This window comes from Panthera uncia, chromosome A2 (assembly GCF_023721935.1).
Source record: "Panthera uncia isolate 11264 chromosome A2, Puncia_PCG_1.0, whole genome shotgun sequence".
Taxonomy (NCBI): domain Eukaryota; kingdom Metazoa; phylum Chordata; class Mammalia; order Carnivora; family Felidae; genus Panthera; species Panthera uncia.
This window is the reverse complement of record NC_064816.1, coordinates 77,614,548-77,639,676: the sequence shown is the minus strand read 5'-3', so window position 1 is coordinate 77,639,676 and position 25,129 is coordinate 77,614,548. Positions and strand designations below refer to the sequence as shown.

The following is a 25,129-nucleotide window of genomic DNA, read 5'->3' as shown; positions in this document are numbered from 1 at the left end:
GTGACATGGCTTCTGTGTGACAGACACTGTGCTAAAGGCTGGGGGTACAAGGCTAAGCAAAAGTGACATGGTTGCCTACCCTCAGAAAACTTTCAAATGAGCGTAGGCAGAAAATTAACAATGTTTCTTTCTAAAGGACTAGAAATACTGGTTAGAGAAAGGGAAATACGCAAAAAGTGCCTTTGCATTTAGTTGTTATTCTCTATTCCCTGTTGCACCTAGTTCCTTGCCTAACAGAAAATGGTGACACAACTTCGGGGGGTCTGGGTTAGTCTTGGCTGTGCCACCACCTGCTTCTGTGCTGTTGTTCCAGTAACTCCACCAAACTTCCAGCTCAGACCCTGTGATTCTCAGGGATCACGCATGAGACCATGCCTTTCCATTCAGGCCACTTACAGGGGGACATTGTAAGACACTCGCTGAGCCTGTGTGAAGTCCTTGGGCTGGTGCTGTGCGATGACGTGCCAGGTGACCCCATTGTTGACACTGTACTGCAGCAGCACGGCCTTGTCCACGGCGTGGGGGCCACTCAGGTCACTGTTGCAGCTGTCTGTCTGTGACGTGCTCCCAATTTGCAAAACAAACATGATTTTGCTGAAAACACAGGGAAACAAGCGTCAGGTGGTATTCAAAGTTTTATACTTTCTAATTTTTTTTTCTTTTACCTTTCTTGATCCTAAAGTCCATAATTTCTGAGGTCACAGAGTAGAAAGAGAAGCATCCAGTCTTATGACTGAATCATATTAGCAATAAAATTTATTTATATTATCTTTTACATCATACATATGAGAGATAATCTTAGAAGGCTGGTGTTCTACGCAAAGAAAACAATTTTGACTTTCAAAGCTCTGTGTCCTAAAATATCTTCTAATCTCTGAAAGGTAATAGGGGCCAAGTAGGCATGAGGACACAGAGAGGACAAGGACTAAAACCACAATATTTACACTTTTTTTTTTTTGTTTTTTACAAATAGCTCCAAGCTGAATAGCATCTGCGCAAGGATAAATCATCATGTCTGTTTTAGGACAGATGTCTGGAGATCAGAGTGGAGGGAAAATTGAGTTAGACATGGTCCACGGCTCAGGACCATGTCTGCTATTCTGTTTCAATTGCACAGGCATCCCTACCCTTAGAAGATAAGTTTTTAAACATAGGAAATCTATGTTTAATATCTAATCTATATCTAATCAGAGTCCTAGCAATTAATACAGTAGTCCCACTTAGGGGAGATGGTGAAATAAAGCAGTGGGCTCAAAACTTATAAATGGCATGAATTAAACTTGCTTGTACAACACGGTGTGCAATTGTTAATTAAGCAGCTAGTTGTAGCTGTAGATGGGGTCAAGGAAATATCAGGTTGTCCCCAGATTAAGTACATCTTTTTGGTAGGAAAGAACGGGATGGGTGAACAAAATTTTGGTATCTCCATGATTACCAAAATAATTACATTTTCATTGTTTATCATAGTGAAAGAACCTAAACTTACCTTTCTGCCTCTGAAAATACATTACTAATGTTTTCCAAAGTGAAAAGTCTTAAGTAAACATCTACATTTGGTTAATAACCAAACACCCAGTTTTCCAATATATTTGTAGCTACTGAACGCTTTCCAGCATTCTGTGAATACTCTAGTCTAATACTTTGCAATCTTCATAAAGCCTTAGAATCTTCTTTTTTGTTTTGTTTTTTGAATTACACAGACAAAAAGCCATGTTTGTACTGGCGGAAGTGGCACAGCTGTGGAGGCCAGGTGGAGAAGGAAATTCAACTTTCCTGGGGTCTCTTTTTCTCTGTCACTTTCCTGGTTGATTTGCACAGTGTCTGAGCACTCTATTTTGCATTAATAAGCAGCTCTTGGAGCATGTGAACGTTTAAAGTCCCCATAATCCATCCATTGGGCCTCCACTTCTATTTATTGTAACCTACATAAGCTAACTACAGGTATGTGTTTGCCTGACTACAAAATCTACTTTGCACACACATTTATATTTACATACTTGCAAACAGTCCACATTAAATTATCTATGTAGATTGTCTTCAGCCAATTTAACATATTTTAGTTATTTTTTCAATTTTATGGAGACATAATTGACGTCAAACATTGTGTGGGTTTAAGGTATACGACATGTTGATTTGATATACTTATCAATTTTTTATATTTGGCCATTTCTTCTGGCTTATGCCTATGTCACCACCACTCGGCCAGGGCATGCGAAGAAAGACAAGGTAATTCTGCAATAAATTTAAGCAAAGCAGAATTCTGAGTTGTAGAAACACATAATGCTTCCTCATCCCAAATTCAAATGACATTTTGGCTTCTACCACTTTGTGACACCTGTTCCATGAAGTTCATGATTCAATCTAACAGGCAGTGGAAAGTGGCCAGTCTTGTGACCAATTCTATATCTGAAGCAGAACACAGGAGTTTTGTTACCTTGCTCGAGTGAGGTCCAGAGGCTTGGTGGCAGCTTGCCTTATCTGACAGCCGTTAAAATACAGTGAGTCTCCATGGGCATAGGGTGCCAGCTGCCCACAGCCACTTCCTATCCCTCCACCTTGAATGGTCTCCCAGTTTGCCTCAGTGACTCTTGCTGACTCGAAATTATCTTTAATATAACTGGGAAGATCATGACTGAAAACAGAGCAATCATCACCTAGAGGGAAGGGAATAATTGCAAACATCAGCTATGGAAAGCAGAATCATTAAAGATCAAGTATTCAGTTTCAGGTTTCATCCATTCTTCCTCCTGTAAGAATGACAAAATACCAAGAAGATATAGACTCCTCGAAATAAATGTTTCTCTCTTTTTTTTTTAATCAATTATTGGCTTGTGTTCTTGAAAAAAAATCCCATTACCTTTGAGTCAATGTTTACTTAATTATGTAGGTGCTTATATACTTATTGTTCACGTAAATCTATTGTTTAAATACCAACAGCATCTGGCCGCGCCTGTGTTTACCAATGATGGGTCTTGCTAGGGAGTTCTCACCCTGGCATGAGAGGCCAACCTAATTTCTTTCTCCCTAGTATAACTCTGGAGCAGAAAATAGGATAAGTCATATTCTTGTTCTTCTAGCTCTATACTTGATTCTGGAGAGCACAGTCTGCATTTTATTCATTGTTGGATTCTAGCAGCTCACACAAGCACATATACAATATGCAATAACAAGATGAGATAAATAAATGAATAGCGAATAGACTGCAAGTATGAGACCACTATGCTGAAATACCGGCATTCGAGACAGTACATTAGCAAATGTGTGTGTGCTTGCATTTGCCCTTGATTTGAACAGCACAACTTTCCTAAACATCTGCAATAGTTCCAAATTAAAAGGTCATAGCTCTACTGGATCAGGGGAGCAGGCAAATTCCAGACATCTAGGACTGCTTGTGAGACATCTGATTTGTTCATTTGCCTAAAGTTCAAATTCTCCAGCTAATGCATGGGCAGATCCAGCTGGTCTCAGAGAATAGAGGAATGAGCTGGTAATGAGAATAGAGGAAAAAGATGACCGTGAAATAATTTCTAACGTGAGAGATGTGCAGCAGTCTACATAAATCATACTCATTTCATTTGGAGGCAAGGAAATAGAATCAACCAAGAAATCTAAATATATTCTACTCCAGAAGTCAGATCTGTGGATTTTTACATTGTACCCTTGGGGAAGATGGATAATTCTGCTCCTTGTTGGCTAAATCTCTCAGTTATGAGACTGGAAAGAACAACCTGAGTAATGGTCTTCTTTCTGATACTGACTAGCTGTGTCACCTTAGGCAAGTCACTTAAGTTCTCTGAGTCTCAGTTTCTTTACCTATAAAGTGGGAATAATGATATAAACATAGCTGACTTATGGGGATCTTATAAGTACTAAATGATTTTGCTGAATAAATTGGTGGACATTGTGTAAACAGTAAAATGTAAGACAATGTAAGAATTCATTCAAAAAAGATTTATTGAGTGTTGCTATAGGCCAAGCAGTAGGCTCTGAGAATATAATGGTAATTATGTAAACTTTGTAACAGTAGAAACCTGTTGGAAACATTGCATCAGAGGAAAGAAGGCTGTATGCCTTCTATGAGGCCAAGAGGGCAATTTCCTAAGATGTTAGGGGTTGAGTAGATACTCTGTCCCAAACTGTAAACTCAGGTTTTAGAAGCTCGAGCAATAAAAATGTATTTTTTTGAGTCATGGGTTTTGTGTGTGTGTGTGTGTGTGTGTGTGTGTGTGTGACAGAGTGACCTGGAAAAGAGAATACCTTGACTCATCAGCTACATCTTGGGAGGACTATGACAGCTGCTGTTGGAGAGACTGAGAAAGAAAGAGTATTGGCAAAGTATCCAGGGATGGGCAGCTAGGCCAGGAAGGAGAGAGGCTCAGAAGTGGAAATAAGGTGTTGGGGGGGGTGGTTGGGGCAGGGAGTTATATGGAGGATGGTGAATGTGAGGTGCTATAGAATTCTGCATTAAAAAAAATACTTCAAGGAGCGAGGCACCTGGATGGCTCAGTCGGCTAAGTGTCCGACTTCAGCTCAGGTCATGATCTCGTGGTTCATGAGTTCGAGCCCTGCATCGGGCTCTGTGCTGACAGCTCAGAGCCTGAAACCTGCTTTGGATTCTGTGTCTCCCTCTCTCTCTGCCCACTCATGTTCTGTCTCTCAAAAATAAATAAATGTAAAAAAAAAATAAAATATTTCAAGGAACATAGCAGGAAATTATCCTTGATACTTCATTCCAAAGATCAGTATATCTGTGATCAAAGAGTGTATCACCCATCCCAAATCCCTCAGGCTGGCATTTTCACCAATTTCCTAGTGACCTCTGGGTACATGCTGAGATGAGGAGAACCTCACCATCTCCTGTGTTAAAAATGACAGGCTGGGATGCAGACCTTGGAAGCTTTCATCGCAGATGCAGACGGCACCCGTGGTGCAGTACCCATGCCCACTGCAGAGCTTGGGGCAAGCCTCTCCGATGTACACGTGGTCAATCGCCCAGCTCTGCTTCTCAGCTTCTTCCCCCTTCTGGATCCAGCGGAACTGTGTTGCACTGAAAGTCCCACAGAGAGCAGAAGGGATTCAGTCGGCTGTTATTCTCCCTAGCAGTGTGCAGCCTCCAGCCCTGGGACTACTTCTGAGAAAAGGACTTCCCCAGACTTCTCTTTGAAGCACCCAAGTAGAGGTGAATGAACTTGTAATCCTCGGACTCTGTGAATATACCCCAGAGTGCCATTCTGGGAGCTTGTACCTTCCCTGAAAGTGTTATGTGAATTTCCTATTCTGTTGCCTAACAAATTTGTGTCCATTTTTCCTAGAGAGGTATATTGCATTCCAGATCTTTGAGTAAAATGAATACTGTTCTAGGAAGATGGCACTCTGTTATGTTTATCCTGTGGCTTTGTGTAGCCCGACCAGCCCTGCACACCCCAGACAGTATCTGTATATGGGATGAACAGTGCAGCCTCTTGGCATCACAGAACACTGGCGAAGATATGGTGCCAACTCCACATCTTTGTGTGAGTGTCTGTGATTTGGGGCCTGTGACTGAGTTTGGCATGTGCTGTGCTATTTTATCAAAAGAAAATTTGAGATCTGTACCATTTACAAAAAAGATCCTATCTCTTCCTAGTTCTTCTTGGGGCATGCAACTGCCATTTTGGGACATAGGTTGGTGAAAGGAGGGAGAGGTTACTAGAGCTGTAATGAGATCTCTGGCCTCAGTTGTTTTCAGGTCACTGCATGAGCTCTATAGATAATTATACTGCCAGATAATTCCACAAAGTTTACCTTAGGATGCAACTTACCTGGAGGAGACATGGTCAGGCAGCTGAATGGTGACTCTCTTCCAGTTTGAGCTGTTGACAGCATTGTAGATGGTGGCTTCATGGAACTGGAAGGGGGAGCAGCCAATGCTGTTGGAAGAGGAAGGAAGGCACTGGCTCTGCACGAGCTGCCAGGAATCAGACCTGAAGAGACCACAGAGGCTGCGTTAGACAACTCGGAAGAGAAATGTATGACCTATCTAATGTCAATGTAACACTTTGGGGCTGGGTTAAATTTAGTTTTTTTTTTTTTTTAAGTTTATTCATTTATTTTGAGAGAGAGAAAGAGAGAGCGCAAGCAGGTGAGTGGGGAGGGGCAAACAGAGATGGAGACAGAGAATCTCAAGCAGGTTCCATATTGTTAGTACAGAGCCCAATGAGGGGCTTGAACCCACCAACTGTGAGGTCACGACCTGAGCCAAAATCAAGAGTCGGACACTTAACCGACTGAAACAACCAGATGCCTTTAGATTGAGATATTTTTTATGTAAGTTCTGTACTTCCTGTATATATTTATATAGACAATGAAAAGGAAAATTAAAAATAATTTCATATAATATATATTCTAATTCTTTACAAGCACAAGAATATATTCACAGATAATAGAATAAAATAATAGCGTGCAGTGTGCTGCATTCTAGTGGCTTCTGGTATATTACTGGAAATATACCCGGAGTTGACTGACAAAATTCTCTGTCTACACAAACTTAACCCTGCATAATTCATTTTCAAGAGTGATGGCGTGAGACAGGGTTATCAACACCCTAATAAGGTAATTGCACAGTGTCAGACTTTCACTATGCTTTAAGACACATGATTCTGGTTGAAGCATATTTAGATCTTTTATTGACTCAAATTCTCATTAAGGTGGGTTAAAAATGAGCAACATGAATAAAAGAGAATTCTACTTGAGGACAAATGTATTATCTTACTTATTTTAAAATAAAAAAAGTTTGTTGGCTTGCAGCCAACCTAGTATGAAAAACGGTTTTTCTTGGTTTGAAGGAAAAATTTGAAAATAAGACACACATGTAAATTTTATATAAATAAAATTAATAGATGGGAAATAAACATAAAGTACACTTTTTTGAAATGTAATTATTTCTTCCTTTTAAAAAAATGTTCACTTATTTTTTGAGAGAGAGAGAGAGTCCAAGTGGGAGAGGAGCAGAGAGAGAGAGACAGAGGTTCAGAAACAGGCTCTGTGCTAGTAGCACAGGGACTGAACCCACAAGTCATGAGCCCGCGACCTGAGCCGAAGTCGGATGCTTAACTGACTGAGCCACCCGGGTGCACCCATGAACCATACTTTTAATATAAAAGGTTGCTCCTCTGTGGATAGTTGCTTTAAAAATACACAACCATTTGAAGTTGTATTCAAGTTTGGAGGAATGTAAAAAAGTATTTCACAAACCTTGCATCCTTAGTGTACTCCAACATCACAGAATGAAGATCGCCACAAGAAGTAGCTTCACAACCCACCACAATCTAAAACAAGCATAAACAACAAATATGTACAGGGAAGATTAAGCACCTATCACTAATTAGAAATTCCCTCTCTCTAAATTGTAACTCTAATAAATAATCAACAAATATTCAGAGAAGCTTTTACAGAGCAGCCTGACTGAACACCAACAATACAATTTTTTGAGTTCTGTTAAAAACATGCAACTCTGTGTGAAGATAAGAATTAAGGTTTAAATTTTTTTTAACGTTTTATTTATTTTTGAGACAGAGAGAGAGAGAGCATTAACAGGGGAGGGTCAGAGAAAGAGGGAGACACAGAATCCGAAACAGGCTCCAGGCTCTGAGCTGTCAGCACCCAGGTGCCCCGGGAATTAAGGTTTAAAAAAGTACTACTTCTTTCTTCTTTTTTTTTTTTCTTTCTTTTAGAGAGAGAGAGGGAGAAAGTGAGTAGGGGCAGAGAGAATCCCAGGAGGGGAAGTAAGAGAGAGAGGGAGAGGGAGAGGGAGAGGAAGGGGGGGGAGGGGGAGGGAGAGAGAGAGAGAGGGAGAGAGAGAGGTAGGGCTCACCTGGGGCTCATGTTTAGCCAAAGCTGGGCTCAAGCTCACCCGAAGTGGGGCTCAAAGTCACCAACTGTGAGATCATGACCTGAGCCGAAGTCAGAAGCTTAATGACTGAGCCACCCAGGTGCCCCAAAAGTACTATTTCTAACCAAGAGCTAGTTGCTTGAAAAGATAAATAAAATCTATAAACCTTCAGTTAGTGTCATCAAGAAAAAAAGACAGAGGACTCAAATAAATAAAATCAGAAATGAAAAGGGAGAAATAACAAGCGACAGCACAGAAATACAAAGATTATAATACTACGAAAAATTAGATGCCAACAAATTGGACAACCTGGAAGAAATGAATAAATTCCTAGAAACATACAGTCTTCCAAAACTGAATCAGGAAGAAAGATGAAATTTGAACAGACTGATCACTAGTAACAAAATTGAATCAGTAATCAAAAAACTCCTAACAAACAAAAATCCCCCGAAATGGCTTTATAGGTGAATTATACCAAATTTTTAAAGAATTAATACCTATTCTTCTCAAACTATTCCAAAAAATAAAAGAGGAAGGAAAACTTCCAAATTTATTCTACAAGGCCATTCAGAAAAAGAAAGCTACACTCAATGTGGCGCTCGAACTCAAAACCCTGAGATCAAGAGTTGTATGCTCCACTGACTGAGCGAGCCAGGATGAACATAGATGCACAAATCCTCAACAAAATATTAGCAAACTGACTTCAGGAATACACTAAAAGAATCATTCAACATGATCAAGTGGAATTTGTTTCAGAAATGCAAGGATAGTTCAATATTTGCAAATCAATGTGATACATAGAATCAACAAGAGAAATGATAGAACCATATGATCATCTCAATAGATGCAGAAAAAGCATCTGACAAAATTAAACATCCGTTCATGATAAAAACTCTCAACAAAGTGGGTTTAAAGGGAACGTACCTCAACATAATGAAGGCAATATGTGAAAAACTCACAGCTAACATCATACTTAATGGTGAAAAACAGAGCTTTTCATCTAAGATTGGGAACAAGACAAGCATGTCCTCTCTCACCACTTATTCAACATAGTATTGGAGGTTCTAGCTGTAGCAATCATACAAGAACAAAAAATAAAAGGCATCCAAATTGGGAAGGAAAAGTAAAGCTGTCACTCTTTGCAGATGACATGATAGTATGAATAGAAAACCCTAAAGACTCCACCGAAAAACTATTAGAACTGATAAATGAATTCAGTAAAGTTGCAGCGTATAAATTTAATATGCAGCCATATGTTGCATTTCTATACACTAATAGCAAAGTAGCAGAAAGAGAAATGAGGGAGACAATTCCCTTTACAATTATACCAACAAAAAACAATACCCAGGAATAAATTTAATCAAGGAGGTGAAAAATCTATACTCTTAAAACTATAAGACGCTGATGGAAGAAACTGAAGATAAAGTAAACAAATGGAAAGATGTACCATGCTCATGGGCTAGAAGAATTAGCATTGTTAAAAATGTTCATACTACTCAAAGCAATCTATAAATTGAATGTAATCTGTATCAAAATACCAATAGCATTTTTTCACAGAACTAGAACAAAAAAATCCTAAAATTTGTATGGAATTACCAAACATCCCAAGACCAAAGCACTCTTGAGAAAGAAACACAAAACTAGAGGTATCACAATTCCATATTTCAAAATATACTACAAAGCTGTAGTAATCAGAACAGTATGGTACTGGCATAGAAACAGACACAAAGATCAGTGGACTAGTACAGAGAGCCCAGAAATAAACCCACACTTAATATGGTCAATTAATCTATGACAAAGGAGACAAGAATACACAATGGGGAAAAACAGTCTCTTCAACAAATGATGCTGGGAAAACTGGACAGCTAAATGCAAATAATGAAACTGGACCACTTTCTTATACCATATACAAAAATAAATTCAAATGGATTAAAGACCTAAATGTGAGACTGAGCCATTAAAAGAAAACATAAGCAGTAATCTCTTGGACATCAGCCTTAAGGACATATTTATGGATATATATCCTCAGGCAAGGGAAAAAGTAAAAATAAATACATTATCGAGACTACACTAAAATAAAAAGCTTTTTCACAATCAAGGAAATCATCAATATAACAAAAAGGCAATCTACTAAATGGGAGAAGATATTTGCAAATGATATATCTGATAAAGCGGTTAACACCCAAGATACATAAAGAACTTATGCAACTCAAAACCAAAAAAAAAAAAAAAAAAGATTAAAAAATGGGCAGAGGACCTGAACAGACACATGATGGCCAAGAGACACATGAAAAGATGCTCAAATTTGCTAATCATTAGGGAAATACAGATAAAACCATAATGAGACAGATATCATGTCACACAAGTCAGAAAAGCTAGTATCAAAAAGATAAGAAATAGCAAGTGTTGGTGAGGATGTAGAGAAAAAGCAACCCTTATGCACAGTTGGTGAGAATGTAAATCGGTACAGCCACTCTGGAAAACAATATGGGGTTTCCCGAAAAAAATAAAAAATTGGAATACCAATGATCCAGTAATTCCACTGCTAAGAATTTACCAAAGAAAATGAAAACATTAACTCGAAAAGATATATGCACCCCTATGTTTATTGCAGCATTATTTATGATAGCCAAGATATAGAAGCAACCCAAGTATCCATAAATAGATGAATGGATAAAGACAGGGGGTATATACACAATGGGATATTACTCAGCCATAAAAATGAATAAGATCTTGCCATTTGTTAAAGCATGGTGGACCTAGTGGGTATTATGCTAAGTGAAGGAGGTCAGACACAGAAAGACAATAACCATATGAGTTCACTTATTTGTGTAATCTAAAAAACAAAACAAATGAATAAATAGAAATAAACTCATAAATACAGAGAACAAACTGGTGATTGCCAGAGGGGTGGAAGGAATGGATGAAATAGGTGAAAATACTGTAATAACATTTTAAGGTGACAGATAATGAGTACTCTAATTGTGGTGAGCACAGAGTAATGTATAGAATGTCATATCAGCTAGGTTGTACACCTGAAACGAATATAACATTGTATGTCAATTATACTTCAATAACAAAAAGAGCAAGCTCTTAACCTTTGAGAAAAGTGTTTTCTCAAAGACATAAAAGATTCTGTACAAGAAATGACCAGGCCCTTTTCTTCCTATCTGTCTATCTATCTATCTATCTATCATCTATCTATCTAATTTTAACATTTCTGGATTATGCTATTGTTTTCCAAGTTTTCTATCTGCCAAGTTGGCAGTTCTGGTAAGACTGAGAGTCAGACGCCTCTCCAAAAGAAAAAGGCATTCCATACCATTCAGAGCTGGCTGCAAACAGAATGATACCCATGGCTAAGTAGTAAAACAAACAAATAAACAAAAGTACTATTTCTATTTACTTAATATAATAACATATTAATCATAAATTTGGGAAAGACAATTTGGCCAAAAGTAAAGTAACATTTGGAGAATTAATGGAAAGAAACTCAAAGTATCACTGGTTCAAAACATTTTCACTGATACTCTAACTTCCTAATGCTACTAGTGAATTTCTATTTATAATTAAAAATAGCAATTTCTGACTACTTAATATTCATTCTTGTGGTTTTTACATTTCCATATGAATTAAAGCTTTCCATATTATATGCAATTAAATGTTTGAGTCATTAATAATGCATAAGTGCTATAAAACCTTGGTGATTTAAATTTAAGTCCTAATCATCTACTTAATCAACATGTCCTTTTTTTTAGTGCTGATACTGGGGAAGGTTAGTGCTAAAAATTTCAGGCCGTACACTCATGAATAAAACAGCCCTGGCCTGAGAGAGAAAATAAGAAGCATATTCCAATAATGGAAATAGAAATCATAAAAGATACAACTAAAATGCTGTGGTGCTTCAGAGGAAGGAGAGATTATATTTGATTAAGTGGATTAGAAAATAATTCATCAGAAGTGGAAGATGTGAATTATTCCAACCACAAGAAAGAAATGACGACATGACAGAGGTGCTAACTATCACTATAATGGCAATCATATTACTACATATATATAAAATACATATAGTATATATATGTATATATATCAACATGTTGATTTGATGTATGTATGTATTTGATGTTTGTATGTATGTGTAGTATATGTACTATACATATGTATCAAACCAACCTGTTGTACAACTTAAATTTGAGCATCCTTCATGCCACTAAGGTAGGGATAGTCCTAAGGGAGTGGTAGCATTTGGGGAGACTGCCTCACCCTTCAGTCTCTGAAGGAAAGTTCAACATAAAACTGAGGAACACAGTGAATATCTCTATGCCCCTCCTTTTGCAACAGATCTGAACTTCTAAATATTGTAAACCTGAAGCTCTACACTCATTAAACAATAACTCCCCATTTCTCTCTCCTACCGGCTCTGAATACATTTTTATTTCTGCTAGAAAGGACTCTTACTATTAACCATCATTGCAGGGCATCTTTTTAAATAAGGATATCTTTTTAAAACATTTAAATAAATGCTTTAAATAAGCAACCAATTTTTGTCTTTAAAATGATCTAGTAACAAAGTGTATTTCTGCAATACCCTTTTTAAAAAAATATTTTATTTATTTTTGAGAGAGAAAGTGCACATGAGTGGGGGAGGGGCAGAGAGCTGGGGGACAGAGGATCTGAAGCAGGCTCCGTGCTGACAGCAAATAGCTTATGCAGGGCTTGAACCCGTGAACCATGAGATTATGACCTGGGCCAAAGTCGGATGCTTAACCAACTGAACCACCTTGGTGCCCCTGTAATACCCTTTTTATTATTTTTTTAAATGTGTTTGGTAATGAGAAAGACATTAATCGATATTGCTTTATCTTTCTCTCTGATTATCTGGCTATTAATTATCTTCTATGACTTCCCTTCTACACTTCTTTATGAGTAAAATATGCAATGTAAAAGATTTGAGAGTCCTTTTTACATCTAAGGATTTGGGGCATTCCAGCTGGGCTACAGTACATGTTTGTGTTTGGAAGTCAGAGACAAAAAGAAAATAGAAAGACATGATGGAAAAGGATAGATAAAGAAGCAAAGTGGCTTGATATATGAAATCAGTGTAGAGTAAGAGAAAAGAGGTACAGAAACTGTGGGGAGAGTGGGAAGAGGGAGAAGGAGAGAGAGAGAGAGAAATAGGCAGAGGCACCTATATGAGCTTTTCATTTCCAAGATCTTGGGAACAACTCAAGATTCCATATATGAAATATAATACAGTTACATTTCTTGCTATGTCCCAATATACTAATTGATTTTATTGATGCTCAAATAATCCTATCTGATAAAGGCCTGTGCTAAAAATCACTTCTTTTACTCATAAGATAAAGGCTCTTTTAATGAATACAATCAATCATTTCCTTGTAGTTGTACAACTAAGCATTCTTCCCGCCCTCCATCCCCAAATATGTAATGCCATATTCTGTTCTGAAGAGCCACTTCCCCTTACTTTAAACTGCATCATATATCCTGGCTGTATAATGAGTTCTCTGGAGGAGAGAGCATTGTGAGTTTTGTCCTTCTTTTTATTCGGCCAGTAGAGGTGGAAGGATGGGTTGCCACAGAATCCTGCTGTCCTTACTGCATTAGGGTAAAAACTCCAGTTTTCTTCATGGGAAGTGCCTTCTGTTAAGGTAAATTGGAAGCAATATGGCATGTTACTCTCTTGCACGGATCGGTTTATTGTCAAGTTACTGAAATGTCTGTGCTCTGCCTTTTTGCTTACCCTTTAAGATTGATTTTTATTTAATTGGTATAATGCATAAATACAAGATATTTAATCAAATTTAGAAAATATTATTAAATGCTAGCATAATGATTACCCAACTTAAAAAAATGTAATTGCTAGCCTGACTTGCACCATTACAAAATTTTTGGTACACTTTTAAAACAAGGCAATGTGCATCTCTGTGGTACAGAAATTCCTAAAGAAACTGGAATTATTTTGGATCTTGAAATTTCAAATTATATTCAGAGCTAGATATTTTGTCTTTAACAGAATTTTTTAAATCATCAGTTGACATTTCAACAAACAGTTAATCTTGAAGATTCATAAGCCACTGGGTAAAATACTAGCTAACATCTGTTGAGCAGTGAATATGTTCTAGGTACTCTTCTGAATGCTTTTTATGGAGTAACTCATCTAAAGACACAGCAGACAAAAGGCTCACAAAAAAGACTTTCAAATGTCTGGTTTCTTACCATCATCAAACGTGTCGACCAGTTGACTGGGATTGATTTCTGCTCCGCCAATCAGTATGTTGTCTAGTGCCCACTGTGCACGCTCCACTCCAGAGACTACAAGGCCATTGCTGATCACAAAAGGCTGCCACCAGCGAAGTCGAGTTGTGTTGGTAAGGGCGTCCTCGGGAAGAAGTATGTAGTCGTGTCTAACAGAAATGTATTTCTGGTAATCCATCTCGTGGAGCAAAGTCCAAGTTATTCCTATAGTAACAAATACACCAACATAGTAACATATCTGGGAAAACCTCCACAAAGTGACAGTATACTGCAGCTACCATAAGCTTCCCAAAGAAATCTTCAACCAGGAAATGAGAATTGATTTCACTGACTTTAAGATAAGCGTTTACCACTGTTTCCAAATGTATGAGGGGAAGGGTATTTAGAAATATCTGGCCAAAAAGAAACATGCTGAAGTAAAAATTATGTATTTTCTGCTCTTAAAATTTTTTTGTACATTGCTATGTGCGTTATTTTTCATAAATAATGAGCTACATCCATGTTTTGCATGTTTCTGGACAGGAACACCTAGTAATTTAAAATTTTAACTTAGCTATTTTAATTCTGGGCAATTTTTATTTTGTGGACTAATAAGTTTTCCTCTTATCAATTGATAAGATTGTAGGTGGGATATTTAAATTACTTAAGGAAACACCTTTGAATACACTAAAATACGTTAAGGCCATCTATCTCTCTGCTAGTTATAAAAATGATACCTATCTGCTAAAACTGATTTTCTAAGGGCTTCATGTTATTTTTGGTCTGGTTTCAGCTATTTCAAAATAATGAAACAGAATTTTATTAAAATATCCTCTGACAGCCTCATGAATTCAGACTGTCATCTTTCACGGTAGGTTTTTTGTAGACTTATTACATGCTTGTTCACACAAAAGCTTTTAAAAATGCTTTAAAATGTTTTTAAAAGTGATCTTACTTAGAAAACCATATAAAATTTATTTCTTAATTGTATCATTTATAATCAAGCTTCAGTTACACACAGAAGTTTTTCTTTATTCATAAAGTTTGGAGCTTTTTAAAAAAATTATTATTTTCATCTATTTTTGTTTTTAAATTTTTAATGTGACTTTTCTCTTACACCCTTATGGGTAGGTTTTGTGTAACACACAAGTCACATGTATGAAAGTGTAATGTGACTAAGATCTGTAGCTTTCTCTTTGTGACTTTCACTATTTTCACTGCAAAGTCAGCAAAGCTTTGCAGAAACTGTTCTGAGAGGCATTGGATGTAATTTGGGAATCTGCTCCAAGGTGTGGCTTTCACCCCTGAAACGTGCCTCCATCGGTAGAGTAGTCCAACAGCACGCCTTCCTTCCGGCAGATGGGCCGATGGCAGGAGGTCATGTTGTTCTCACTACCGATGCGCCCCCAGTATTGCAGGAATCTGAATGCAAGCACATATTATCCATCAGAATGGTTAATTAGAACAAAGAGTCTACTCAAGTCCTGGGTAATAACTTCTTCCATAAGTGTGTTCCTTATTTTGGGGCCAATTTGCTATGCTGTTATAAAAATAACAAAAAATGACTTACTTTGCCCCTCTGAGATCCAAATCTTGAGTAATAGCTTGTCTCACAGTGGATCCCCCAAAATAGAGTGCAGTGTCCTCAGCAAGAATGCCACACTCAGTGCAAGTACTTCCACCTTCTAAGGACATCCATAAATCAGGCTTGATTTCTTCACTGTCAAAGCGTTCCTTCAGGAACGTCTGGAAAAACATAAGTGGGATGTGGTTACAAATAACATTTTCAGACAGTAACTATGGAATGGTGTAGACAATATAATTTCATCTTGGACTTAAAAAAAGCGCTGATTTCTAATGCTTTTCTGAAGCATTTACAAAAAACAAGATCTGTCTACAATGTTCTTGTGCATCATACATTAAGCTCACTTAAAGTGCTTAAATAATGTTTGATCATTGGGATTTAAAGTCTAGAAAGAATCTTAAAATAAAATAATTGCAAGTTGACTATAGTAACACTCCTATTTGAGAAGTTACTTAAGCATATACTCTCCAAATATGTGTATTTGTTTATATTGCATATAAAAGTACAATTATGGTATTATGGATTATGAAACATGCACAAAAATGAAAATTTAAAGGACTAATATAAAACAGAGCACACGTTCTAGCATTTTTTTCCCTAACATTTTTTTTTCTTTAAGTAGGCTTCATGCCCAGCACAGAGCCCAATGTGGGGCTTGAACTCAAGACCCTGAGATCAAGACCTGAGCTGAGATCCAGTCAGAGAGTTAACTGACTGAGCCACCCAGGTGCCCCTCCTAACATTTTTCAATGGATTGTCTTGTTTTCCTCCAGGAGTATGTACCCCACACTCTGGAGACTGCTTTAAGCAACCAGAACCCTTGAGCTTCCATGATGGTGTGAACTTGGCATGTCTATATGGTTAAGAAGGGGCATTTGAAACCAACATTTTTTGTGTGAGGTCAAAAGAAAATCAACCTTGGAAGTCAGTTTTTACGTTTAGCAGGGTCAAGATTCAGGATGATGACGAGAAGTATTCAAAATCCAGAACAAAATATTTGCTCTTGGTCTCCAGTTTATCCTCCTAATTAAGGATGACCAACAACCAGGAATAGTCTATTTTTCTTTTTTTCTTTTCAATTTATTAATTTTAAAAAGTTTACATCCACGTTAGTTAACATATAGTGCAATAACGTTTTCAGGAGTAGAATCCAGTGATTCATCACCTGTATACATATAACACTCAGTGCTCATCACAAGAAGTGCCCTCCTTAATGCCCCTTGCCCAATTAGCCCATCCCCCCCATCCAAAACCCCTCCAGCAACCCTCAGTTTGTTCTATTTAAGAGTCTCTTATGGTTTGTTCCCCTCCCTGTTTTTATCTTATTTTTGCTTCCCTTTCCTTATGTTCATGTTTTGTATCTTAAATTCCACATGAGTGAAGCTATATGATATTTGTAGGAATAGTCTATTTTTTCAAAAAGAGTAGATAAATAAAATATTAGGGTTCATTATGGCTATTTTTATGCAAAATTATTTCATCCCCTCACATCATAGTGAACTATGATGAAAAATCTTGATGTTTCTATTAATTTTGTCCATAATACAGTCTTGCACTGAGTTGAGGCACAATTCTTTTGTTTTTTGGTTTTTTACATGATAGAAATATATCATGGAAACAATTTGTTACAGTTGCAATGGCAGTAACTATACAGAAAAACTACTTATTCATTTCTTTAGAGGAGTTGTCTAGTTGGTACTTACTATGTAGTTTAAATGATTTAAATGACTCAGAACATAATCATCTCTATAGTTGATCACGTGTCAGTCCTACTTCACCTCACTGATGTCAGCAAATAAATACAATTTTAAAAATGGAGGTTTACAGGTAAGAACACAAGAGTCAGAAGACATGCACTGTTAACCATGTAAACTCTTATTAGAAAAGTTTGACCAGAGTTCATAATATAGACCTATTATTTTGTAATATAAACTTATTAATTTCTTATCCAACTGAGGAATACTAATGAAATTTGAATGTTCATGAAAGAAACTAATTTTTTTAAACTTCATTCATTACCTATGGCTGGGTTCCTCATGTTATAATCTCATTTGTTGACCAACACTTTCAGATACAAGTGAGCATTGCTCCAATTAATTTATTAATTCCAAAGTTGGTGTATTATAGAAAAAAAATGACAGAACAGGTTTTGTTTACATTTTTTTTGCTACTTCCATGTTTGATTTCAGTCACTTGTGCTTTTTTGGTTTGGTCATTTTTCTGTTATTGCAGCGATGAATGTACTGTATTTGTTCACAGAAATAGAACACATATATGGGAACTGTGTTGGGCAATTGTATTTACTTTGCATATTAAGTAATAGTGTAACAGCAAAAGTTTCCAAAATGACCTCTCTATTCTTAATACACAACCACATTTTAGCAGTCAGCAAATTGGAACACTGAGTTTTCTGAACAAAAATGCAGGTAATGAGAATACTGTAATAATGCTGTATGGTGACATAATGGTGAGCACACTTATTGTGGTGAGCACTGAGTCATGTCAGAATTGTCCAGTCGCTATGTTGCACGCTTGAAACTAAAATAACATTGTATGTCAATTGTAATTCAATAAAAAAATTCAGCTACTGTTTAGTCATTTTTGAAAATTTGTTTCTTTGTGATAATGAATCTATGTTATTTGCTTCATAACATCAACATCTTCCTTCAAACGGCACATCTACCGAATAAGTGAAGTAAAGAAGACTTAATGCTGGTTTCAAATTAAGAGTCTTTAAAAAAAAAGCAGAGTATTTATGCTCTTTAATCAATACAGTCTGGTTTATTTCATAAATTGAGTAAATTGTAGTAGAGCTTGGTCTTGATATTCTGTATCTAAGAAACCTAAGAGATATTTTCAGTTGCCAGCCAAAGGATTTATTCACTGGGGCACCCAAAGACCGCTGTTATAACTTACTAGGCCCCCACTTAACAATGGTTCTTCAGGCACGACCTGCGGTGTGAGTAAATGCTTTCTTCTGGGGCATTAACATTACCTTCAGAGTGTGAGTCAAGTAGCAGTTGGGCCCAGAGTATCCCGGATCACAGATGCACTGTTCCTTTAAGCAATCTCCGTGGCCCCTGCAGTTGTCCAAGCATCCAGGGCCCAGGTAGAAATTATCGATTGCCCACTGCATATCTGAGTACTTCTGATAGAATCTCAATCTTACTGGACTATTGATAACACAGAAGCAAAGGAGTGAGAACAAAAGTTAACTTTACTTAAGTCCATTTTCCTATGTGTATGTTCAGTACAGAAGAGGAAAAAAAAAACATTTAAGACACTGGCAGTATGAAATGGGTTAATAAAAAACGTTTTCTGACCGCCATTATCTATTTCTGTAATGGAACTTTAAAGCCAGTTTCATTAAAATTTTATAGTATGTGAGCAAACTCGTACAACAAAATGAAAATGCAGTGGAATCTCTATTTCAAGCGATAGGAACATTTTAAAATACAAATCTGTAACTATCATAAATGAGGCTGCTTATGAACTGGAGTCCAGTGGTTGTGTCGCAATTTAACTGCATTTCTGAAATTGTACACAAGGTGAGTGAAGCCTTTCACAGAGACTCGTCAGCAGACACACAGCCCTCAGGTGGTCAGGAAACAGCAACTTCTGAATCCCCAAAGGTAATCGATATTCTCAGAACAGCTGTGCTAATTAGAAAACGATTTTGAAAGGGTTATGTGAAAGGGCAATTTCCCCAAGATTTTGATTTAATCATTGATCTTCTCTGTCTTTGGGGGAAAATACAAACCTCACAATTAACCTTATATCAGAATGTGCTGCACTATTTTGATGTGAAGAGTTCAAAGTACACGAGGAGACTTTCTGGGGTGATGTAAATGTTCTGTATCTTGTTTTATGGCGTGGTTCCACAGGTTACACATTGGTAAGAACTCATTGTGCCGAACTACTAAGATGTGTGCATCTTACTGAATTTAAGTTTTACATCATTATTAAAAAAGAGAGAGGAATAGAGGGGTAAAACGAGGCAGTGATATCATGGGCCTCCCCAGCACCCATTCCGCCCTTGGTGAGTCATAGGAGTAATGGAACTCCCCTAGCTATTGACTGACTCAGGAATGGGCATTCTTGAGCTAATTTGTGCCAATGGGACACAAGAAGGTAGTAACTCCAGCTCTGAAAGAAAAGCAACTCTGTTTCTCTTCCATCGGACATAGGTAAGGATGCATTCTGCTGCAGTTTTCTGGAAGCCATCTATGTTCATGAGGCCTGAATATTACACCAATGTGTGAACGGAGGAGCAGAGAAAGAGTCATTGTAAGAGTAGTAAGTAATAATGTCCTTGAAGACATTTTTGAGCATGTGAATCAATCCTAGAATCCAGTTACTTTGGATTGTTTCATTACAGATATAATACATTTCACTTTTAATTCAGTCCATTTGCATTGGGTTTTCTGTTACCTGTGGCTGAAAGTATCCTGATCTAATCTCCTAGCACATTAATAGACTAAAACCTTTAGATGTGTTCCAGGAAACAGTGAGTGATCATGTAGTAGGTGATATTTATGGGCCACTGGAAAAGCTGAGTGCAAGCACCTTATTCAAAGGCTCTATATGTGCTGGACATATATCGTAATTCTGTTTCATAAGAAGGTTTTTCATGTAGCCAGTCTCTATGATTCATATGGTGGAGGTACACCTGTCATTTTCTTCAATATATCTTTTTTCCTAATTTAACAAAGGAAAAGCTTTTAGAATTGCTTAAATTAACTTATCTACAGACTTTTCAGGGAATAGTTTAATCATCTTGGCTCACTACTGCTCTAGGCTAATTACTTTTCACAGCAGGTGCAGAATGTAACAGAAAAATGAGATCTACAAACCACACTTGTACAGACAGCATGAAGAATTAGGTTTTGTACAAATAGCATCACCACTTAGGACTTGCTCGTGTCTTCATCTATGGATTGACAGGCAGTAATATGGAAAGCATATGATGCATGGTGGACCACAGTCTACAAGACCCATAAGGTAGCCTATACCTTTTCATCTGGCTCTAGGACTATTGCTATTGCTGTGTCTCCATGTTCAGAGATTAATATGGAAAGTGGAAGGGCTTGCCAAGGCCCTTCTTGAGAAGCCTGAGGATTTAAACTTGAGGTCTCCTCAAGTCAGTTCATCATGGAGGTCATTGATTAGAGAACTTTTAGAATTAGGGGGTAAGAGCATTTTACCCACAATTACACATAATTTCAGGCTCGACAAGTGTCCCTCATAGACTTATGGATGATTGGAACCAGGCTTTATTTGAATTTTCTACTTACTTCCCCACTAAGCTTTCAGGAAGTGGGTAGGTGATCCTTTTCCACCCTTTGGTTGGAAAGAATACTGATGGCTGAGAAACACTTCCAGAGCATTTTGGGTCTGCAGGTAAGCACTGAGGGACCAGATAATTCCAGCTCACACCAAAGTCGGTAGAATACTGCACATGAATTTGATTCTGGGCAACTTTTTCAGACACTTTACATCCAACAGAAATCTAATGAACAGAAAAGAAAGATTGGAAAAATATTAAAACCAGATTACATATTTCTGCTCTAAGGACTTGGCAGCAAGAAAGGTGCTGATCACTTGATAGGTGTTACACGACATCCACTCTGTATTTTCGGGATCATTACTTATTCTGCTGATGGACAGGGTAGTTGACGTGGTTGCCCAAGATGACAAATTATAGAAAGTGCCAAATATATTGTGCAGGGAGTTTGGAGAGAAGCTGAAAGCTGTGCTCTGCCATGGCTGGCTGATTGCCTTGGAAGGCCTGGGCCCACTCTTACAAATTGTTGTTTGTTGTGCTAATGGTCTGGCACTTCTATTTGGCAGGATGCTCGACCAAGAAGGATTGCTAACAGCTTCTCCAAGTTTACTGTTTTGTTGTACAATTTATGACTCTCCATACATCACTTTCAAATACAAGTAAGATGCAATGAAGTGATAACAGAAGGTACTTTTAATAAGGCACAGCACCTTTTGTTGCCCCAGACAGGCATACTGGAACATTTGTTGCTAATACAGTGGGAGTGAGGTAGACAATAAATTGGATGACATAAAATAAATTGGTTGACACAACATCTTGGCCAAAATCGATGCTGGCATTAATGCTAATCATGCCTTTGTTTTCTAGAATTTTCTTTCTCCAGAAACATTACAATAGTCTTGCGAAAACAAACAAAAAAAAAAGGTAGTTATAACCATAATAGCTTTAATCTTCTCTTAAAGGAAGAAGTTGGCTAAGTCATATAATGATTTAAAATATGATAACTTAACTCAGCGTCCTACGTTTTTATTATCACTATTTTGTGCTATGTTGCTCTGTTTATTCCTGGACAGAAACGCATTTACTCTTATGAAAGTTTTATGTTGGCATAATTCAGAAATAAAATAATTTTAATCACTTTTAATCATTAAGTTATATACAGTAGAGATGTATATTACCTAAACATTACATTTTATTTTTCAAAGTGTATATTAAGTCAATGAAATGTTGTATGATCTTTGCCTCAAAAATTTTTTTTTCATTTTTATATTGCTAGTGTATAGGTATTTATGTAATTGAGACCATAACATTTTCACCTTGAATTGCATGATCCAGCCTTCAGTGGGAGTCAGATCATGGGTCACTGCATACACTTCTCTTCCATCATGGCTGCCACAAATCATGACACCATCAGGGGAGTCACAGAATCTTTCTACTGTGCAATCATCATGGAATAGCCAATGCTCATTCACTTAAAAAATATAAATTTTATGACAAATTTATGACAAAATTACTTGAAGCAAATTTACACATTAAGCAAGATCTTGTACTATTTTCAGTAGAAATCTCTCTTATCTTACATACAATCCACAGGCAAAACACTAATGTAAGCATATCATTTTAGGAACATGGATCCTAGGAGGTTGAGATATACCTACTGTCCAATACTGGTAAGTCTGCATTTAGAAAAAAAGTATATTGTATGTGTTATAAATGAAAAGCAAAGGGAAATGCGTATTGATTCTTTTTTTAAAGTTTATTTATTTTTTAGTAATCTCTACACCCAACGTGGGCTTGAACTTATGGCCCCAAGATCAAGAGTCACATGCTTTTCTGACTGAGTCATCCAAGTACCCCTACACTGATTCTTTTCTGATAGATGCTTAACTTTTAGGCAGGTTCTAAAGAAGGACAAAGAATTTCTAGTAATACGAGAGGGAAGTGAGCTAGCTACTTCTAATCAAATTCTGGCAGTGTCATCTGGGTAATTAAAAAATTATGATAGTCAAATTCATAGAACCAGAGGGTAGAATAGTGGTTAGTAGGGGCTGAGGAGAAGGAGAAATGGAGACATGTCAGTCAAGGGGTATGAAGTTTCAGGAATACAAGGCAAATAAGTTCCGGAGATCTACTGTGCAACAGAGGGCCTATAGTTACCAATAATGTACGGTATACTTAAAAACTTGCTAAGAAGGTTAAACAAAAAGGAGGGGGGTTCTGTGAGAGGAAATGTTAGGAGGTGATTGATAAATTTATGGCCATGATTGTGGTGATGTGGTGTATAATTATCTCCAAACTCATCAAGTTGTATACATTAAAATCAACAGCTTTTTGTATGTCAATTATACCTCAATGAAGTGACTAAAAACAAGCTTATGTCTAAGGAAAACTTAGGCAACAAGACTATGACTTGATTAGCGCTGAGTACATCCTGTTGTCTCTCCCTCTCTTTCTCAGTCACACACACACACACACACACACACACACACACACACAAACTGTCCACAATGTCCTTTCTTTTCTGGAAGGGTTTTTTTTTTTTTTTAATGTTTTATTTATTTTTGAGACAGAGAGAGACAGAGCATGAGCAGGGGAGGGGCAGAGAGAGAGGGAGACACAGAATTCGAAGCAGGCTCCAGGCTCTGAGCCGTCAGCACAGAGCCCGACGCGGGGCTCGAAACCACAGACTGTGAGATCATGACCTGAGGCGAAGTTGGACGCTTAACCAACTGAGCCACCCAGGCGCCCCAGGAAGGGGTATTTTTAAAAAAAGTTTATTAATTTATTTTTGAGTCAGAGAGAGCACAGCAGAGGAGGGGTAGAGAGAGGGAGAGAGAGAATCCCAAGCAGGCTCTGCACCATCAGGGTGGAGCTGGATGGAGGCTCAAACCCACCAGCCGTGAGATCATGGTCTGAGTCAAAACCAAGAGTTGGATGCCCAACTGACTGAGCCACCCAGGTGCCCCTGGAAGAGGCATTTTTAACATTATGATTTTATTCCAGAAAGTTTAAGAAGGAACATATCCATAAATTGCATTTAATTCATGATACACTTTGATTTTATAGGTCCAGCGTTTCTCTGAAAGTTTCCTGTTTAGCTCCAGCATTTTCACTGGAGATGAATGGGTACAATCATAGGCTTGGGGCTACTGTGCAAGTAACAGAGTTGGATGGTCTCAGAGGAGTCAGAGGAGAGACCAAACAATTGGAATTCAGCCTTCATCTATGCTGTGTCCTTTTGAGTTTGTCTGAGCATTAACATATGTGTACAGAACAAGCATTTTATGTCTGGGATTCAAATGGCTACCACAGTGCCATTATCTGTGAATTTTCATTCCAAATTCCATCCCAATTCATGGGATTTTGGAGCTACATTTAATCGTGCATCTAGTACTCCAGAGCCAAAGAGCACAGAAATTTGAGTTCCAGTTTATTCTAGGGCACATAGTTTATGCTAGAACTCTGCAATCCTGATAAAAGCAGGTTTTTACATTAATCCACTACCTCATCAATATCTTCTGAAATATCAGAAGCTACTTCTGTAATTAGATATTATAGTTTCTAAAAAACTATTTTTGCAATTCTTCAATTGTACATCACCAATCAAGCCTGAAGTGCAAATTGGTATTTTAGGTACTTGAAAAAATAATCTGTATTTGCTTTTATTCATACAGAAGCAGTGTTTATTTTCTGGCCATAAACTCACTTATGTAAATCACTTCAGAGGGAAAAAATAAATGAATAATTTAGCAAGGTTCTGAACCAGATCTGTGTAAGTAAATCTTCTCAATAACCTTCTTCAGAGAATTATTTTCACTGTTCAGATAACACTTGCAGTGTTGGCATGAGCCGTATAATTAAACATCACTACTTGACCAGAAGATACCATGTTTTATGTAGTATTACCAAGGATGTGGCATGACAAAGCCACAAACTTGATATAAGTCACCATTTTTTAAAAAGATGACCAGAACAGGGCGTCTAGGTGGCTCAGCCATTAAGCATCTGACTTCGGTTCAGGTCATCATCAGACAGGTTGTGAGTTCCAGTCCCACATGGGGTGAGCTTGAGACCTGCTTGGGGTGAGCAGGAGCCCTGCTTAGGCGAACCCTGCTTCTCTTTCTCTCCCTCTCTC

The 25,129-nt window shown here is 37.5% G+C and overlaps 1 protein-coding gene across 2 annotated transcripts in view; it reads right to left on the bottom strand.

Annotated features, from left to right (window-relative positions):
• RELN (reelin) overlaps positions 1-25,129 on the bottom strand; it is a 524,894-nt gene that overhangs the window by 11,449 nt on the left and 488,316 nt on the right. For both annotated transcript variants that reach the window (XM_049641337.1, XM_049641338.1), the window contains exons 51-62: positions 22,311-22,465; positions 21,005-21,219; positions 18,706-18,883; positions 15,696-15,871; positions 15,441-15,547; positions 14,108-14,350; positions 13,356-13,531; positions 7,234-7,307; positions 5,802-5,963; positions 4,890-5,047; positions 2,435-2,654; positions 397-594 (exon numbers count right to left, since the gene is read on the bottom strand). In XM_049641337.1, the coding sequence (XP_049497294.1) occupies positions 397-594; positions 2,435-2,654; positions 4,890-5,047; positions 5,802-5,963; positions 7,234-7,307; positions 13,356-13,531; positions 14,108-14,350; positions 15,441-15,547; positions 15,696-15,871; positions 18,706-18,883; positions 21,005-21,219; positions 22,311-22,465 (2,062 nt within the window). The remainder of the gene's footprint in view (positions 1-396; positions 595-2,434; positions 2,655-4,889; positions 5,048-5,801; positions 5,964-7,233; positions 7,308-13,355; positions 13,532-14,107; positions 14,351-15,440; positions 15,548-15,695; positions 15,872-18,705; positions 18,884-21,004; positions 21,220-22,310; positions 22,466-25,129) is intronic.